Source organism: Anabrus simplex, chromosome 2 (genome assembly GCF_040414725.1).
Source record: "Anabrus simplex isolate iqAnaSimp1 chromosome 2, ASM4041472v1, whole genome shotgun sequence".
NCBI lineage: Eukaryota > Metazoa > Arthropoda > Insecta > Orthoptera > Tettigoniidae > Anabrus > Anabrus simplex.
In genome coordinates, this window is record NC_090266.1 from 121,032,691 (window position 1) to 121,050,814 (window position 18,124).

General features: G+C 38.8%; 1 protein-coding gene across 3 annotated transcripts in view; it reads right to left on the reverse strand.

Annotated features, from left to right (window-relative positions):
- Nucleotides 1-1,672: 1,672 nt before the first annotated feature.
- The window catches only part of LOC136864969 (vesicular glutamate transporter 1), a 209,119-nt gene continuing 192,667 nt past the window's right edge, over nt 1,673-18,124 (reverse strand). For all 3 annotated transcript variants that reach the window (XM_068226485.1, XM_067142378.2, XM_068226484.1), the window contains 2 exons: nt 2,411-2,605; nt 1,673-1,866 (listed from right to left, as the gene is read on the reverse strand). In XM_068226485.1, coding sequence (XP_068082586.1) covers nt 2,426-2,605 — 180 coding nt within the window. In that variant the 3' untranslated portion in view covers nt 1,673-1,866; nt 2,411-2,425. The remainder of the gene's footprint in view (nt 1,867-2,410; nt 2,606-18,124) is intronic.

Here is an 18,124-nt window from a genome sequence, read left to right on the forward strand (position 1 = left end):
CTATGTCTTTTAAATGTCATGAACTGTGCCCAATGTTATAATCTCACATTAAGTGAACTATGCATTTAGAAACTGCGCATTTAAAACTCTAGTGATTTAAGAAGTGAGAACATTTTACTGTGAATACTTCACACAGAGACCTGTGTTTCAGACTGTGCTAATAGCCAGCATTATTTTGAGTATTACGTAACTGTTGCATTACGAAGTGCAATTATGTACAGTACTTTCAGACTCGTGTAATTTCAAAGTGCAATATTTGTTACTCTTATATTGCTAACAGACAGTGCTATGTTTTCATATTAGCGAGTCAATTGAACTTTCTCGTGCGTCAATTATATCAGACGACACCGGAAATCTTGACAAAGTGTTAAAACTTCGTATTTATTCGAACACCTAATTCAACGTGGGACAGATTACAACGTTGGAGGAGATACGTGGTACATCGAGGGATAATACGTGGTACGTCGAGGGATTTGAAACATGGTAGGCCGGTGTTGGTGCTTGGTTCGACCTCATGCTGAACATCGTGGGAGTTCCAGTTGCCGATCTGTGAGGCCGCATTTCATCAATTCCAGTTTGAAGAACTCAGGTGATATGAGTGCACTTTACAATTTTTCTCTAGTGAATAACTTCAAAATATTGCACTAGACAATCTCTGACTCATGGAAAAGGCATGTTTCAAGTATAATTCTTGAGTGCTCTGTTGGTCAGGTACAAGTGCCTAATTCATTAAAATTTTATTTTCGTGTGAATTTCAATTCTACAACTTAGATAAACTGTAGGTCTATTTAAGAAAATAAGTGAATTTAGATGGACTTCAGGATTTTCTCAAGCCAGTGTGTATGCTTTGAAACCATATTCAATCTGTGTATTTCAAGTTAAAAAGACTCTAGGATTTCACAGGAGTGATTTATGAGAATCAATATTTAATTTCGAACTTTTCCAATTGATAATTTAATTTAAACTTCAGGTTTTCATAAAAAGGAGTCGGCAAATAAGTGTTTATTTTGAGTCATGTTTAATTTATGATTTTATGAGTCAAAACTTTTATTGGACTTTAGGAATCAAGCTATATGAACTGTTGGGTTTATTTGAATGTAATAAGAGTTGATTTTGGACATTTTCAAACGTCAAGAAAACATATTCGATGAAAGGTTCTATTTCAGTTTAACTTTACATGCATTAAAAGTTCTGGAATTTAATTTAAAATTGAACGTGTCAATGGAAGAATACATTTTCAAGACAGTCTCTAGTGTTTAATTGCGAGATAGAAGCAGGGTGGTTTTCATTCAAATCTTGAATAAATTTATCAGAAAAAATTTATACCATCTATTATTCGCCCTGCAAAAATTCCTTCTCTGTACCGGCTCCTAAGTACCGCACACTACCTGAGATCTTTTTCATGCTCAAGAACCCTGATGGGTACAATACATTATATTTGTTGTATTGTTCATTTATTAATTTTTATATTGTTTTTTTTTCATTTGTAGCCCTCAAAAGTTATTCCCTAACTAGTAATGCCAGTAATGCAAGACTCATATGATGACTGTACTCAGCCCTCTGCCAACTACAATAAACAAACACTAGCATTGTCTCGTCCAAGTGCAATCGTATTTAGAATAAGTACCATACATAGGAGAGTGTGAAAATAAAGAGCTAGTATGCATTACAATAGAATGTTAAGAAATCCACTTTATTAATACAGCAATAAATAATTAACAATTAAGTTTCAAAATATGAAATGGCTCTCTCGATGGCAAAATACTAGCAGAAGATTGTTAGTGTCACAGACATCTTTCTCTTCAACTTGCTGCATGCATTGTACCACTTTTAACTCAGCTCGGACCATCTCATGGTAGAAAATGCCTGGAAATATATTTTAATATCATTAAGAGGCTTGCGTATGTATTAACCAAAATATAATTTATACCTCAATACACTAATTTAGGATACTTATTTAGGGGAAATTAGCTCACATGCAGAACACAATATACTATTCTCAAAAATTTAGCAGAAATTATTTAAAGAATGGAAAGGGAAGCCAAGTTAAAATTTGAAAGGATCAGTATGATTTTTAATGAATCTGTGGACACGTTGGACAAAACTAGCTGTATCTCAAATCTCAGAAAACTGAAGAGTGAAGAGCAAGCCCATCTTTATGACAATTGTAAGTCTGCAAATGAGATACAGTGATGTTAACCTGTTTGAGAACCAGAAAGTGACTTGGACTCAACTACATAATAATTCTGGCATTTAATTTCTCCTGCTTTGGTGTACATCAATATAATTTTTTTCAGATCAAATCTATCTGATCCAAGTATTTTTAATATGTTATGCACCCATAAGAATTCAGAAGTAAAAGCTGGATTCTCCTCCTTTCTTAGCTTCCATACAGTATTTTTCCACATACCACAAAGTGCAATGTTCATGTTTCGAGAGCTTTATTGGAGTGCCCATCAAGACTGCTTCTCTTAATAGCTTCATCACTCTGTTGTGTTTTAGCCCAACTTTGAACTTCTCCTGAAGCAAAAATCCCATAGAATATGGAACCAACCAAGTATATTGCACTTGATATGAAGAACACGATCTGCCATTCGCTGGTTGTCTGTAAAACAGAAATAAAGACCACAGAATTTTATTGAATTATTGTGTTCTACCAAGCATCATGTAATTAATAATAATAATAATAATAATAATAATAATAATAATAATAATAATAATAATATCATGATCATCACCTATCATCACCAGTCGCCCGGGTGTGGTTAACAAGCCTCCTCCACTCCTTTCTGTCCTTCCACTTTTCCTGCTCTATTACTTCTGCCACATCCAATCTGGCTTCTCTAATGTCCTTCCAAATCTGATTCATCCACCATATTCTCGGCCTTCCAACTGGTCTCTTTCCCTTAACTTCTCTTTCCAATTCCCTTCTTGCTATCCGTTCCTTTCCCATACTTTCTGCATGTCCGAACCATCTCAGTCTTGCTTTCCGTACGTTCTGTACTAACGGTTCTATATTTAGCTCTTCTCTGATGTTAATGTTTTGAATTCTATCTCTTCTTGACTTTTTAACCAATGTTCTTAAAAATTTCATTTCTACTGCTTGGATCCTACTATTTTGCCTCTTATTAACTGCCAGTGTTTCTAGTCCATATAACTGGTATAAAATACTGTTTATATAATGTTAGTTTTGTTCTCTTGGCTACTTTGTCATCCCATAAAAGCTCTCTGACTTGATGATAAAATGTTGTACCTCTACTTAGTCTTTTATTAATTTCAGGGTTGACTTCATTACTTCCATTAATAATGCTACCCAGATATGTAAACTGTTCTATATTCTCTAACCATTCATTCATTCATTCATTCATTCATTCATTATTTATTTATTTATTTATTTATTTATTTACCATATACCTTTACAGTATCTATGGAAGGCCAGGGGAAAAGGACAGGCACCCCTACACGCAGTGCCCCCTGACCTTTGAAATAATTACCTAAATCCTAAACTAAAACAGTCATATACACTATTTACTGGTAAAGTAACAAAGTATAGTCTAATGTATACATATTTCTCATTGATACAACCTTTCACTCCCTCGTTCATTCTTCCACATATTCACATGCATTTTCTCACCGTATGTGCTTCCTAACGTAACATTTAACTATATTTACATTTCTACATTTAATGTTGGTGGGTAGATCGTTCCAAAGCCACGCTGAACGGAAAAGAAACCTAGTTTGTATGATTCAGTTCACGCAAAGGGGGGTAAAAGACACACCCCTTTGCCTCTACGGACGGAGCTGTAGGATAAGGAGAGTCGAGGGAATGGTGAAAGGTGAATGGCCCCTGTGAGGGACTTGTGTAAGAAGGTGATGTCGCTTTGTTTACACAAGGAGGCGATTGACGGGAGGGAAGACAGGCAGCTGTTCTTGTTAATTAGTCGTTCAGTGCGACGTTGGATTCCTTCTAGTTTGTGAAGGTTAGCTGCAGTGGTAGGGTGCCAGGCAGGTAGACCGTACGTTAGTATAGGTCTCACTAGTGTCAGGTAAGCCGTCCGTATAGCATTCGACTTGCACCCACGGAGGCTTTTGTGCATAAAACCGAGCACCCTGGCAGCTTTACATCTCACTTCCTCTGTTTGTGTGTTCCATTTTAGTTGTTCAGAAATGGTTATTCCTAACAAATGCATGGTTTTAACTCGCTCAATATGTACATTATTAATGTTATATATACATTATACTGGGTGTCGAGACCTACTTAACCTAATGTATTTACATTTGCCAGCATTAATGTTGAGACCGTTGACGTAACACCACACCGCTATAGTGTCCAAGTCCGACTGTAACATCAGACAGTCATCTGCACATTGTATACCGCTGTACATTACAGTGTCGTCGGCGTACTGGGCTATGGCTGAGGTCACACATTTAGGTAAATCAGAGACAAATGCATTAAATAATAAAGGTCCCAGGACGGTGCCTTGACATACTCCTGAGGTTACTATAACGGTCGATGATCGAACTCCATCAAACACAACACGTTGAGTTCGACCCTCCAGAAATGACCGCAAACATGCTAGTACACTTCACCTAACACTAATCTGTCTTAATTTTAACAAAAGTCGTTCATGAGGGATTTGTTCAAAAGCTTTAGCCCAGTCCAAAGCCATGCAATCTACCTGAATAATTTTAGATTTCTCCAGAGAGAACTGCCACTCATCAATAACCTTTGTTAATAAAGTATTACAGGATCTTCCTGGAAGAAAACCTTGCTGGTTTTCACTTAGGAGATTACCTTCCCGGAAGTATTCCCATATATTAGAGGCTACCAGTCATTCCATACATTTACATACGTGGGATGTGAGAGACACTGGCCGATAGTTGTCAATGGGTGCTTTGTCCCCTTTCTTGAAAATCGGAACTACATCAGCACACTTCCAGTCTTGAGGCAGTGATCCACAGTGAAGCGACAGGTTGAATAGTTCGCAGAGAGATGGTGCCAGTGACTCAGGGCAGTCACGGAGTATACGGCTGGGTATTTCATCAGGGCCGCTCGCTGCATGGGGTCGAATCCTCTTCAAACTTGCTAGTACCTCAAGTTCCGAGAAGTAGAGGCTGGTGAGAGGGAGGGGTGGTACGGGTGTGTTGGTTATATACATGTCCCCAGCTGATTGTGCCTGTGAGAAATTCTCTTTAAATTTTTCACTGAAGGCTGAGGCAATGTCTTCAGACGTGGAGATGGATTTCCCGTTAGCTTGAAAGGAGCTTGGTGCTGCGCTGCCACAGTTCCTTTTTAGTAGCTTCCACAGTTCTTTGGTATCTGAGCAAGCCTTGTGAATATACTGATCGTAAGCCTCCTTGATCTTAGTGTCTTTCCGAGCGGATTTGTACTTTTCCCACGCTTGTTCCGTTTGTCGCTGTTTCCACTTTTTGTATAGATTGTTCCGTTTCCTTATTAACTTCAAAAGTGCTTTATTAATCCACGGAGCTTTCTTCTCTCTTTTTATAGTGCATTTCGGTACAGTTTGTTCAACGCACCAGAAAAATGTATTTTTCCAGTCGAGCCACACAAGTCTACGTCACAGGTTGATAAGGAGGTTGGAGTTGGTAGGTGATTCAGTAGTAAGGTGGAGAGGGATTTCCAGTCAGCTTTCCTGAAGTTATATTGAGGCCTGGATTTGTGTTTGACAGGTTTTCTGCAATATAGGGTAGCTAGAGTCGCTTGAATGGCGTGGTGATCACTGAAGCCGGGTATGACTTCAACTCGAGGTACTCAGGAGGAATGATTGGTGAGAAACAGATCTAATATAGAACGGGATGTTTGGGTGATACGTGTTGCTTCTAAAACAAGCTGTTCTAGAAAGAGATCGTAGAAAGCTGTTAGAAATGTATCTGCCAAAGGATTTCCAGGGATGGGAGCGGAATCACGGGTCCATATTATGTCCAGGTTAAAGTCGCCTGTGAGGTAGACGGCACTGTACTTGTGCTGAATGAGTTGCGTTCCTCTTAAAGTTTCCATTAATCCTTCATTTATACAGGGCTTGGATTTCGGAGCCCGATATATGCTACCTATCGAGAATTTGTTGCCCCTACATGTCAACTCCACCCATAGAGCTTCACTGTCAGTCTCCAAGTATCCTAGTCGGATTGGTTATAGTTCCGGTCGTATAGCCAGGAGAACATCCCCTCCAGACGTCCAGGTTCTATCCTTCCTGAAGACCAAGTATGGTTGCGGAAATACTTCACCGTCATAGGTAGTACTGATCAACCACGTTTCACAGACACTTACGATTGATGGTTCGATACTGGCCAGTGATGATCTTATCTCCTGCTGTCTCCAAAATCCATTATACTACGGGCATTAAATGAGAGAATGGTGATGTTTCGGGAGCCCTGTACACTGGTAACTGAGTCATTACTATTTACAGAGTTATTTACATAATTTTCTTTGTCTGGCACTTCGAAGAACGAGTCCGATGGTACCGGGAGACAACGCTTCTAGCACTGCCAAGACGACAAGCCACGTTTAATTTTATGGTAATCAGATGGCGAGATGTTGGGGCAGATCTTACGCGTGGACATTTCACACGACACACACTTCACGTACAGCTGATTGAAGCGACCCTTAGAACAGCAAATATGACATTCTATGTTACTCACATTTCTGTTTGCAGATCCTGGATTTGTTTCTACATCTCCACACGCAGCTATGGTCAGGAGAATGAGGTGAAATGTTGACGAGGGTGGTCTGGCAACCCTGTGCCTCGCTTGGAGCGCACTGCCAGTACCAGCGGTCACGTACACATTTTCACTGGCGCACCATGTTAAGCACGATATTTTACAATTTTTCACAATTAGCAAGTTCTCTTGGAGGATTGTGCCACTAGGACACTCACTTAACACCCCACCGTTAAAGATCACTTTGTTACTTGCACATGTGATGCGTTTAACCACCATAAACAATAAGAAAATACGGAGCACTTGAAACACTACATGTTGACCTGCCGCCATCTTGTTCTTGTTCTCCATCTATGTTCACTTGACTTCTCTTTTTCTCTTTTCCATAGCGCATGACTACAGTTTTCTTTTTACTAATTACTAGGGGCATGATATTTTTGCATTAATTTATGTTCGAATTCGCAAAAAGGAAACTATTTTTTGCATTGTTTCGCGGAATTGGAATAACTTACCAAGGGAGATGTTCAATAAATTTCCAATTTCTTTGAAATCATTTAGGAAAAGGCTAGGAAAGCAACAGATAGGGAATCTGCCACCTGGGCGACTGCCCTAAATGCAGATCAGTATTGATTGATTGAAATTGAAGGAACTTACTAGAAAATTGAATCTAGCAAAGAAGGCAGCTAAGGATAACATGATAGCAAGCATAATTGGCAGTCATACGAATTTTAGTGAAAAATGGAAGGGTATGTATAGGTATTTTAAGGCAGAAACAGGTTCCAAGAAGGACATTCCAGGAATAATTAATGAACAAGGGGAGTGTGTATGTGATGATCTTCAAAAGGCAGAAGTATTCAGTCAGCAGTATGTAAAGATCGTTGGTTACAAGGATGATGTCGAGATAGAGGAGGAGACTAAGGCCAAAGAAGTAATAAAATTTACGTATGATAACAATGACATTTACAATAAGATACAAAAGTTGAAAACTAGAAAAGCGGCTGGAATTGATCAGATTTCTGGGGATATACTAAAGACAATGGGTTGGGATATAGTACCATATCTGAAGTACTTATTTGATTATTGTTTGGTCGGAGGAGCTATACCAGATGAATGGAGAGTTGCTATTGTAGCCCCGGTGTATAAAGGAAAGGGTGATAGACATAAAGCTGAAAATTACAGGCCAGTAAGTTTGACATGCATTGTATGTAAGCTTCGGGAAGGCATTCTTTCTGATTATATTAGACATGTTTGTGAAATTAATAACTGGTTCGATAGAAGGCAATTCGGTTTTAGGAAAGGTTATTCCACTGAAGCTCAACTTGTAGGATTCCAGCAAGATATAGCAGATATCTTGGATTCTGGAGGTCAAATGGACTGTATCGCGATTGACCTGCCTAAAGCATTTGATAGGGTGGATCATGGGAGACTACTGGCAAAAATGAGTGCAATTGGACTAGACAAAAGAGTGACTGAATGGATTGCTATACTTCTAGAAAATAGATCTCAGAGAATTAGAGTAGGCAAAGCTTTATCTGATCCTGTAATAATTAAGAGTGGAATTCCTCAAGGCAGTATTATTGGACCTTTATGTTTTCTTATATATATAAATGATATGAGTAAAGGAGTGGAATCGGAGGTAAGGCTTTTTGCGGATGATGTTATTCTCTATAGAGTGATAAATAAGTTACAAGATTGTGAGCAACTGCAACGTGACCTCGAAAATGTTGTGAGATGGACAGCAGGCAATGGTATGATGATAAACGGGATTAAAAGTCAGGTTGTGTGTTTCACAAATAGGAAAAGTCCTCTCAGTTTTAATTACTGCGTTGATGGGGTGAAAGTTCCTTTTGGGATCATTGTAAGTACCTAGGTTTTAATATAAGGAAAGATCTTCATTGGGGTAATCACATAAATGAGATTGTAAATAAAGGGTACAGATCTCTGTACATGGTTATGAGGGTGTTTACGGGTTGTAGTAAGGATGTAAAGGAGAGTGCATATAAGTCTCTGGTAAGACCCCAACTAGAGTACGGTTCCAGTGTATGGGACCCCCACCAGGATTACCTGATTCAAGAACTGGAAAAAATCCAAAGAAAAGCAGCTCGATTTGTTCTGGGTGATTTCCGACAAAAGAGTAGTGTTACAAAAATGTTGCAATGTTTGGGTTGGGAAGAATTGAGAGAAAGAAGAAGAGCTGCTCGACTAAGTGGTATGTTACAAGTAACTATTCTCATTTTGGTTCCGTATTGAAGTTGACGTATGTCTCAAGTATTATTACAATATTATAAGTCCACCTGTTCAATACAATACAATATGATCCACTATTTCATATGGTCAAATATTTTTTTATACATAATACATGTATTATGTATTTTTTATACATAATACATGTATTATGTATTATGTATTAAAAAAATATTTGACCATATGAAATAGTGGATCATATTGTATTGTATTGAACAGGTGGACTTATAATATTGTAATAATACTTGAGACATAAGTGGTATGTTCCGAGCTGTCAGCGGAGAGATGGCGTGGAATGACGTTAGTAGACGAATAAGTTTGAATGGCGTTTATAAAAGTAGGAAAGATCACAATATGAAGATAAAGATGGAATTCAAGAGGACAAACTGGGGCAAATATTCATTTATAGGAAGGGGAGTTAGGGATTGGAATAACTTACCAAGGGAGATGTTCAATAAATTTCCAATTTCTTTGAAATCATTTAGGAAAAGGCTAGGAAAGCAATCTGCCACCTGGGCGACTGCCCTAAATGCAGATCAGTATTAATTGATTGAAATAGGGCTGACCCCTTTGCTTTAATTTCGCGTTAATCATTTCCTAAACTTATTCATATAAAGTTCAATTCGTGAGATTTATGAATTATTTATGTGAAAGAGATAAATAAAGACAAGCAACATGATACAATTCCTTATTCCTTATGTAATCTTGATTATAACTATAAAATAGCCCTACTCAAGATTACATAACAAATTGCCCTTTCACCGCATATGACCATACTATTAAGGGATTTTATAGAATATTAATACGAAGAGATACTTCTGTTGAAATGAGAAATCCTTATTCTGTCTTCTGTTTCCCTTCACACATGTGATAACTATTGAAATACAATTTCAAGATCGTTATTTTCCATGAATTTCGCTGCATTTTCGTACTTATCGCAAAATAAATAAATTTCCCTTTAAACCGGCCTTCTCGCTTTAATTTGTTGTAATTCGTGTAAAGAAATTCATTAATTTATTAACCAGAATCATATAATTCTTTAAGATATCTCAAAATCACTTCAAAATATTTCTTGTCGCGCTTATCGCTAACGGGAAAAACTCATGCCTCTACTAATTACCATTCCAACCTTCAGATTTTCATTCCAAATGTCCAGTCTCCTTTGTACTTCCTTTTCTCCCTTTCCCCAAATCACCACATCATCTGTAAATACCAAAGCATTCACTTTATCACTACTGGTACTCTGGTTTACACGTTTTATGATTTCATCCATCAATATAATAAACAATAATGGCGACAGTGCACTTACTTGCTTGAGACCTTTTCTTTTTTTTTTAATAAAATGTTTCAGAGTCACCACTCCTCACTTGTACACTGCTTTTACTCTCATGATAGAACTTTTTTTTATCTTGTTAATTAATGATTTTGATACATTCCTTTTCAGTAGACATTCCCATACATGTTTTCTCTTAACTGTATCATAAGCTTTTCCCAAATCCAAAAATACGAAGATGATTTCCTTGTTACATTCTAGTTTTTTTTTTTTTTCATTATCGTTCGCACTGTAAATATCAAGTCTATTGTTGATCTATTGGGTCTAAGACCATATTATTCTTACTCCAACTGTGTTTCTATTGTATCTCTCAGTCCTTTGTCTATGAATTTCTCCATTATTTTTAGCCCATGTGATAACAGGGTTATACCTCTATAATTTTCACATTTCTTCCTATTTTATTTTTTGAACAATGGTACAATGCTTCCTTGTTGCCAATCTTCATGTATCCTTTCATCCTTCCATACGGCATTGAGGGCTCGGTATAGCCACTGTAGTCCAAAGCTTCCTACTGCCTTAATCATATCAGCATTGAATTTGTTTTTTTCCACCTGCGTTACCTTTGATCATTGCTTTCACTGCCCTTTCAAGTACCAAGCAAGTTATCGGGTTCTCTTCTTTTTCTCCATCTATTATTTCGATTTTCTTATCTCCTTCTTCCTCTGAGCAGTCATCTTCATTATAAAGTTTTTCAAAATACTTTGCTGTCAACTTCTGAAGACCCTTTTTGTCATGTACTATGGATCCATCTTCTCTCGCTAATGCCTTGATTTTTCTTGATTTATTCTTTTGATTTTATTACTCCGTATAATAGCTTCTAATTTCCTCGACTTTCTTGCTCAATTTTGTTCGTAAACTCTCCCTAATATTTCTCCTTTTCTTCCTTGATACTCCTCTTTACTTGTAGTTTCAATCTTTTGTATTCCACATGTAATGTTTCTATCTTATTCTCATCACTCTGTTATGTTTTTTGCTTTTCCTTATCCTTTTCTTTCTTCACCTTGTTCCTTTCTTTTATTTTGTCTGTCCACCACTGTGTCTCCTTTCCCTTATCATTTGCTTTTGTTTTCCCGCATATGTGAATTCCTGACTCCGCAAATGTCTGTCTTTAATTGTCTTCTTCTCCACTTCGTATTTCTGTGATAGGCAGCTTCCTTTTTATCCAATCTTGGAATGCCATTCTTTTATCCTCTCCTCCAATTTCCAAATCTTGAACTCTGGTTTCTTCTTCAGTACAATTTTAGGGATTTTTAGTTGTTTTAATTTCACAATTAATAATCTACTATCACCTCTCATATTTTTACTGGGGATTATCTTTGTATTCATGACATATCTTCCCCATTCTCGGTCTGTTATTATAAAATCGATGAGTGTTCCATACTGTCCATCCCAAGTATATCAACTAATATTATGGCTATTCCTCTTCATAAATCATGTGTTCTTTATTATCAGGTTATTTCTGATACAAAAATCCAACAGTGTCTCTCCATCTCCATTTCTATCGCCATACCCATGTGAACCCAGAACATTCTCATATCACATTCTATCAGTTCCCAGATGAGCATTCAGATCTCCCATTATCATGATCCCATCTCCAACAATGTGTTTCCAGTTCAGTGAGGAAATCTTCTTTATCTTCCATGCTACATCCTGTCTGTGGGGCATACACCTGTACTATCTTCAATAGTTCCTTTTTTACATGTATGTGCATTATTATAATTTTTTCATTTACGTACTCAACTTCAACTATTGGTTCAACATTCTGATTCACTACAAATCCCACTCCATTTCTTTTTTCTTCACTGTTACCTGTCCAGTACCCCTTTCTAAATTTCTTCATTCCATTCCCTTTCCATTTTACATCACTTAATACCAGGATGTCGAGTTTTTGTCTCTCCATTAGATCAGTCAATTCATTTCCCTTCCAATTCATTGTTAAAATATTTATTGTTCCAAATCGGGTTTTGTTCTCTGATCTAACACTTGTACGAGCATCAGCATTACCATCATACTGTGCAATTGTAGTCAGAGACTTGTCAATTTTATTTCCATCCAAGGCTTGTATTATAGTTGAAAGCAAGTACAAATTTACTCATCTGCTGACCTGCTAAGCCTAACGCATCTGAGGAATTTCTTTTGGGGTTTACTCCCTTAGCCTTTGAAGATCCCTCTTCTCCACACGGCAGTGGTTTCCTCTTCTAATTATCCCCAGAGAGGATGGGTTGCCTCATCCACAATCTTCGCCATTCCGAAGGGCTCCTTCTCTGCCTAAGATGCTGTTAAGGACTTCATCCGTAACCCTGGGCATGGGTTCCACGTTATACCCCGTGAGACTGGGTCCCTGCCTGAACTTAGCTCTCCTTCAGACCGGCCTACTGATGTGGAGGATACCCACCCCCGCAATGTGGATGCGCCAGCCAAGAATTACTCAACTGAAGAATAGGGAACGTGACCCTATCTCCCTTGAGCCAGGTTAATGATTGTATATGATGCCACAACCATAATAATAATTGTCTCCATTTTTCCTGGTCCTTTTTCAAATTTACTGGGTTTTGCCTTTGATGATGATGATGATGATGATGATGATGATGATGATGATGATGATGCAGCAGAAGCACATTTGGCTCAGTTTTATAGACAGATGCTCTTTCTGACCCCAACTCCATGCAGAGGGATATATTCACTATTATGTGTTTCTGTAGGCATTAGTAGTGAGATACAGTATATTGCATGTAAATGAAAATAAATGTACGGTACTAAAATTAACCCAAACACCCAGTCCTCAAACTAGCACGTTGACTACCAGCTCCTCAGCGGATGATTTAAACCTCCAGTGCAGCCTTTATAAATCCCCTCATCTCTGTAGTTCACTATTTTACATTAAATGCTACCGTACAAAAACTGGTTGCTAAGCCTTTCGAGAATTGGGCTAATTTTGTATAGCCTATCTGGATTCCCCTTCATAATGACTGCTGTCATTGAAGTACAGGGATGACATTATGTTTTCGAACCGGGTTTGTGCCATGGTTTTTGAAAAAAAAAGGCGAGCTGGAAATACTGTCCTCTGTGCCAGTACATTTTCAGATCTGTTTTTTTAATTATTCAAGTTACAAACATTAGTCCTAAAAACTTTTTCTGCTCATTTACATCAACCGGTTTCCATGTCTGAAAAATAGAATAGGCTTATTTAGTGGATGGACACGCTGCTGCACTAATAATTTTTCCGTCTAAAGGTTTGCCTGATGGCATACATATTCAAGGAAATCATCATTTACAAATAAATCAATGAAAGACATAATTTTGTTTCTATTTTCGATGTCAACATTTAATCCTACCTGGCCAGTAAACTTGATTGCAGGCAGGCAATAAGACGGATGCGTATCGGTTATTTGAATGTGCTGTACTTCACTTTGCCCAGAGCCTGGTATATCGTCATCGGAATTGCTGTAAATGTAAATATGTTGGAAGATAGTCCGCCTAGTCAATACTATTCATTTATTTACCTTTCACCTTAACATCTAGTACATGTTTCGAGAATATAATGCATTCTCTTCCTCAGCTAGTAGATTAAAATTCATTATACAATAAGACCTGACAAAAATACGGGGGCCCCATTAAAATTCAAAACAATGAGTATGACAATGTGACATTTAAAATTCTTGGATAGTACAAACATAGAATTAAAATCCCATTTTGTCAAGTACAAATTAAAAACACAATATAGTCTAATTAATGTCTAATTAAATACAACGTCTTGTGATGATATGAATTCACAGTGTCCTTGAAGTTGCCTTACGTAGTTCAAAAATGTTGAGTTAAGGATGAATAAAATTGCATTAAAACTTGAAGTCCTGCCGATATCCACCGTTAATGGGTGTTAAAATGATGTCTATTTAAATTAAAATATTGGACACAGCGTCGTATAATGATGTGAAATTACGGTGTCCTAGGAATTATAATACTATCTTGCGTAGTTCAATTGGATTTGTACAAGAATAAATGAAGTTGCGTTAAAACTTGGAGTCCGGCCATTATCTTCGGTTGATAGATGTATTATGCAGCCAGGTTGAGAATAGGTTAAAATGGTCTATAAAAAGGAAATGAATTGAAAATTAACAAAAGGCTCCGACATGAACAAATGAGAATACAACGGGGTAAAAATATTAAACCTTACCAGTGTGATGATGTAAATATTACGTGTGGCATGCATGTGTTAGATAGATGCTGAGGCACCTGATGTTGTATGGCAACTGGTTACAGAATTACATTGGGTTGCGTGTTGGATGGCAGGAGGGGTGGAAGGAACCGCCCCTGATACTACAGTCATACTTCCCCCCTTACACGTTGTATTCTCATTTGTTCATGTCGGAGGCTTTTGTTAATTTTCAATTCATTTCCTTTTTATAGACCATTTTAACCTATTCTCAACCTGGCTGCATAATACATCTATCAACCGAAGATAATGGCCGGACTCCAAGTTTTAACGCAACTTCATTTATTCTTGTACAAATCCAATTGAACTACGCAAGATAGTATTATAATTCCCAGGACACCGTAATTTCACATCATTATACGACGCTGTGTCCAATATTTTAATTTAAATAGACATCATTTTAACACCCATTAACGGTGGATATCGGCAGGACTTCAAGTTTTAATGCAATTTTATTCATCCTTAACTCAACATTTTTGAACTACGTAAGGCAACTTCAAGGACACTGTGAATTCATATCATCACAAGACGTTGTATTTAATTAGACATTAGTAGTATAATAAGCGGGTTCGGCCGCCTCCTCCTCCTCCCGCCGCCTCCTCCGCCTCCTCCTCCGCCGCCGCCGCCCGCGGGAAATTTGAATTTTGGCGGGAAATTTGAATTTTTGGCGGGAAATTTGAATTTTGGCGCGAGATTTGAATTTGTAAACAAAGCCACGTGCTTTTTGACAGCTGTCATCGACAACAACGCATCGCTAACCTCACTGCTGCCATCTTGACGGGCCTAAACCTCAGTAGTGCCAACTTAACCTAACTAGCGCGAGGTAAACAAAGCCACGTGCTTTTTTGACAGCCACGTGCTTTTTGACAGACAACAACGCATCGCTAACCTCAGTACTGCCATCTTGACGGGCCTAAACCTCAGTAGTGCCAACTTAACCTCACTAGCGCGAGGTAAACAAAGCCACGTGCTTTTTGACAGCCACGTGCTTTTTGACAGATTTGTAAACAAAGCCACGTGCTTTTTGACAGACAACAACGCATCGCAAACCTCAGTACTGCCATCTTGACGGGCCTAAACCTTAGTAGTACCAACTTAACCTAACTAGCATGAGGTAAACAAAGCCACGTGCTTTTTGACAGCCACGTGCTTTTTGACAGATTTGTAAACAAAGCCACGTGCTTTTTGACAGCTGTCATCGACAACAACGCATCGCTAACCCCAGTACTGCCATCTTGACGGGCCTAAACCTCAGTAGTACCAACTTAACCTAACTAGCGCGAGATAAACTAAGCCACGTGCTTTTTGACAGCCACGTGCTTTTTTGACAGCTGTCATCCGCCATCTTTAAACTACAGAGCACCGTGCTGCCCTCTTTCGTCACCTGTCATCGGCAATGCTGCCATCTTGACGGGCCTAAACCTTAGTGCTACCAACTTAACCTCACTAGCTCGAGATAAACAAATCCACGTGCTTTTTGACAGCTACGTGCTTTTTTGATAGCTGTCATCCGCCATCTTTGAGCACAGTGCTGCCCTCTTTAGCTACTTACCTTTGAAATGTGGTGGCGGATAATTTGAAAAATGCTTTTCGACAAGCAGCCATCTTTAATCCAGAGAGAACAGTGCTGCCCTCTATGTGGTGGCGGCAAATTGAAAAATTCCACGTGCTCTTGTTTGAAAACAAACTCACGTGCTTTTTTGACAGCTGTCATCTGCCATCTTTAATCTATAGAGCACAGTGCTGCCCTCTTTAGTTTGAAATGTGGTGGTGGTAAATTCCACGTGCTCTTGTTTGGAAACAAAGCCACGTGCAGCTGTCATCCGCCATCTTTAATCAACAGAGCACTGTGCTACTATCATGCGGGCAATTTCATCACCTGTCATCCGCCATCTTTAATCCACAGAACACCGTGCTGCCCTCTTTATGGCTACTACCTTAAGCACGTAGTAGCGGACAATTTGAAAAGTTCTGTTAGCTATCATCCGCCATCTTTAATCAAGAGAGCACCGTGCTGCCATCTTTAGCTAGATACCTTTGAAATGTGGTGGCGGCAAATTGAAAAATTCCACGTGCTCTTGTTTGGAAACAAACTCACGTGCTTTTTCGACAGCTACCATCCGCCATCTTTAATCAACAGAGCATAGTGCTGCCCTCTTTAGTTTGAAATGTGATGGCGGCAAATTCTACGTGCTCTTGTTTGGTAAACATAGTCATGTGCTTTTTTGACAGCTGTCATCCGCCATCTTTAATACAGAGAGCACCGTGCTGCCCTCTTTATCGTAGTAGATGTAAATTCGTCACCTGTCATCCGCGGTGCTGCCATCTTTAGCTAGATACCTTTGAAAAGTGGTGGCGGATAATTTAAAAAGAAAAATTCTACAGCAGCCCTCTCTCGACGCTAATTGCATAAGATGGTGGCTATACATGACTCCTTAAGGGTGCTTACGCAAGATGGCTGCTATACACAGGTTCTTATGAGACGCCCTTGGGATGCTTGCGCAAGATGGCAGTTATACATGGCTCCTTATGAGATACCCTAGGGATGCTTGCGCAAGATAGCGGCTGATCTTATGGGATGGCTTAAGGGTCCTTGCACAAGATGGCTTGAGACGCCCTAAGGATGCTTGCGCAAGATGGCGGACACAAGATGGCAGCTATACATAACTCCTTATGAGACGCTTTAAGGGTGCTTGCGCAAGATAGTTGCTACTCTTAGCTTAGAGGCTAACGTGTCGTGATAGTTCGATTCATTAAATTTAGGGCTTAAATGCAAAATGTTAAATATATCGAAAACGGTGCACCGTAGAGCAAAACGGACAAAATTTTTCTGCCTAATACCTAGGTTCGCAGTATGAGGAACAAGAAAATCACAGTCTAATGATGGGATCAACGGTTCGGTTCCTACTTAGGCCCTTTGGCATTTGCTCTGTTTTAGCTTGTATTGAAGCGAGTCTTCGTAACATGATCAGGTCTAGCTATGGTAGAGAGTATAACGTACCGTGCAGGTTCGATTCATTAAATTTGGAGGCTTAAATGCAAAATGTTAAATATCTCGAAAACGATGCATCGTAGAGCAAAACGGACAAAATTTTTCCGCCTAATACGTAGGTTCGTAGTATCAGGAACAAGAAAAAACATAGTCTAATGATGAGATCAACGGTTCGATTCCTACTTAAGCCCTTTGGCATTCGCAGCTATCTATTTCTGCAAGATGGTGGCTGCTCTTATGAGAAACAAGATGCCTTGAGACGTCCTAGGGATGCTTACGCAAGATGGCAGACACAAAATGGTGACTATACATAGCTCCTTATGAGACGGCCTAGGGGTGCTCGCACAAGATGGCGGCTACTCTTATGAAGAAAGCTAGCTTAGAGGCTACTGCGCAAGATAACAGCTGCTGTTATGCATGTGGTGGAGGGCAATTTGAAATTCTATGTGCTTAATCAACAGAGCACCCTGCTGCCCTCTTTAGCTGAAATGTGGTGGTGGATAATTTGAAAAATTCTTTTGACAGCTATCATCTTTAAAAACAATGGCGACTATACATAGGCTGTTAAGGTCTTATCATTCTCCTCCTCCTCCTCCTCCTCCTCCTCCCCCTCCTCCTTCTCTACCTCCTCCTCCGCCCCTTATGTCAAGGCATAGCTTTATAT